The sequence below is a fragment of the Cebus imitator genome, unplaced genomic scaffold (assembly GCF_001604975.1).
Source record: "Cebus imitator isolate Cc_AM_T3 unplaced genomic scaffold, Cebus_imitator-1.0 Scaffold295, whole genome shotgun sequence".
NCBI lineage: Eukaryota > Metazoa > Chordata > Mammalia > Primates > Cebidae > Cebus > Cebus imitator.
Window position 1 is genome coordinate 2,030,785 of NW_016107610.1, and position 2,172 is coordinate 2,032,956.

Genomic DNA, 2,172 nt, shown 5'->3' on the forward strand with positions numbered 1-2,172 from the left:
CACTCCTGCGGTTATTCCAAACTGATGACTAAAGTTCACTTTCTGCCGGCTTTCCATTTGACCAAGTCTTTATTACTTAAAACACTCTATCTCCTAAAAGCCCTTTCTTCCGTTAAAGCATTTTATCCCGTTTGTGACTTTCCCTCATACACAGACTTGGAATTGCTTACATTTAGTCCGTGTTACTCTTTCCTACGTGGATGGATTGTTTAGTTTTGCTTGCAATATTTCTGGCATTTCCCGTTACAACACCCTGCTCTGCCAGCATCTCCAGGGCAAAGGTTGGGAGCCCAGCCCAGCTCCCAGCTGCAAGTACACTAGGCTCTAACTTCGCTCGCCCTCTCTGCAGGCCCTCCCGGGGCTCCCGCCTGCTTCGCACAGCGGTCCCGCGAAGGCGAAAGCACCGCGGAGTCCGCGGCCTTCTCCGCCCGCCAGCTCCCCCTCGTCAGCTGTCAGCCCGGGCTCTCGGCGCCCGGGGAGCCTCCTACAGGGTCCCAAGCCTAGGAAGCGCGGACTAGGCCCGGCCTCGCTTACCTGGCGCAGCCGCGCGTCCGCCTCGGCCCACCGCCCGCGCAGGGCCCGCTCCCGGAACTCGCGCAGGCTCTCGCAGTCTGCCGCGCCGCCCTCAGCCGGGAAGAGCGCGTCGCGCACGGTGGCGCCACCGCAGCCGTCTGCCGCCGCGCCCAGGTAGCGCTCCAACTGTCCGCACAACTCCCGCAGCGCCGCCTCTTCGGGGCCCGCGCGCGCCGGCCACAGCAGCGCCCACAGCCCGAGCCCCAGGCCCCAAGCCCCGCCGCCGCCGCCACCTACGTCCAGCTCCGGTGGCAGCCGCGGGAAGCAGCGCTCTAGAGGCGGCCATAGCGCCGCCAGCTGCCGGTGCGCGCCGCGGAACGCCGCGGCCGAGAGCAGGCCGGCCCAGCTTGGGGGGGACACGGCGGCCTCGGGCTCGGGCTGGGCCCCCTCGCGCCGCCACCGCCGCTGCGCGGTGCGGTCGTGACAAGTCACAGCGAACTTGCCCTCCGTGCCGTTCCAGGCCACCAGGAAGCGCAGCCGGTGCCGCTCGGGCTCGGCGAAGAGGCCCTCCCGGACCGGCACCCAGCCCTCCAGGCTGTCAGGCTGCTCGTCCTCCATGACAGTCGGCGGCAGTTGGCGGCAGCGGCTCTAGGGCTCGGCGGGCGCGGGGCTGTCCTCCTCACACCTCCTGTCACGAGACAGTCCGAGCTGAGGCATTTTTCGCTGGAATCGAAACCGCGTCAGTGTCCCAGCGGCGCCCCGGCCCCCGGCACTTCTGATTGGCTGGCTGCGGGAGGCGGGGCTTAAGCGAAGTGTCCGTCCGTGATTGGTTGGGTGATAGAAGGGAGGGTCAGCGACAACTAATGAAAAGGTGAGAAGGTCTCCCTCGGATGTCAATCATCTCGCAACCTGGTCCGGAGTCTGGGAAATACAACTCTTGCCTCACCTTTTCCACCCAATACATGCGAACGTTGGAAAAATATCTTTAAATGGGCGAGTTATTATCTTAGTCTCCCACACTAAACTATGAACTTCTATGAACAGGGACCAAGCTGATTTCCTCTTCTGTCATCACGGCCCTATTGAGTACATGGTTCCCGCCCTCAAGAATGTCACAAATGTGCTGGGGAGATGAAACAAACTTGATAGTCATTTATTGAGGGCTTCTAAGTGCCAAGTACTGGACAGAAGCCACAAATTTACTTTTGTCAACTCAGCAAACTTTTACTGAGTGTTGGCTGTATGCCAGTATTGAGAGGATGGAGTAAGAGGGAGAATTCAGGGCACCACAGCTCCCAGCCAGGGTGTTTAAATACAATCTGCATTCCAACTCTTCACTTTATACCAAGTACCAGCTCGGCCATAGAGACGCCCCAGCCAGGCGGCCTTCAAGAACTGAGCGGCAGACACCCACATAAAACAGCAAAGTGGGCCAAAGCGGGGGGAGGGAGCGGTGGCCAACAGCCTCCTGAGCTGAGAGCCCCTGACAGCATTCCAAACTGAAGGCCCCGAGTAGACGCTGACCCATGCATTTATTCTCCCTGAACAGGATCGCTATTAACAAACAGGTGTTCTGTGTTTTCTCATAACACAAAAAACGCCAAGTAGGCAGCTGGTGCCCACTTACAACTGATCACAAACAACCTAAAAAGTATTCTC

General features: G+C 59.7%; 1 protein-coding gene across 1 annotated transcript in view; it reads right to left on the reverse strand.

The window, feature by feature from the left end:
- Positions 1-1,910, reverse strand: part of WHAMM (WASP homolog associated with actin, golgi membranes and microtubules) — a 31,774-nt gene extending 29,864 nt beyond the window's left edge. The window contains exon 1 of the mRNA XM_017502265.2: positions 535-1,910. Within this exon, the coding sequence (XP_017357754.1) occupies positions 535-1,131 (597 nt within the window). The 5' untranslated portion in view covers positions 1,132-1,910. The remainder of the gene's footprint in view (positions 1-534) is intronic.
- Between the last annotated feature and the right edge of the window lie 262 nt (positions 1,911-2,172).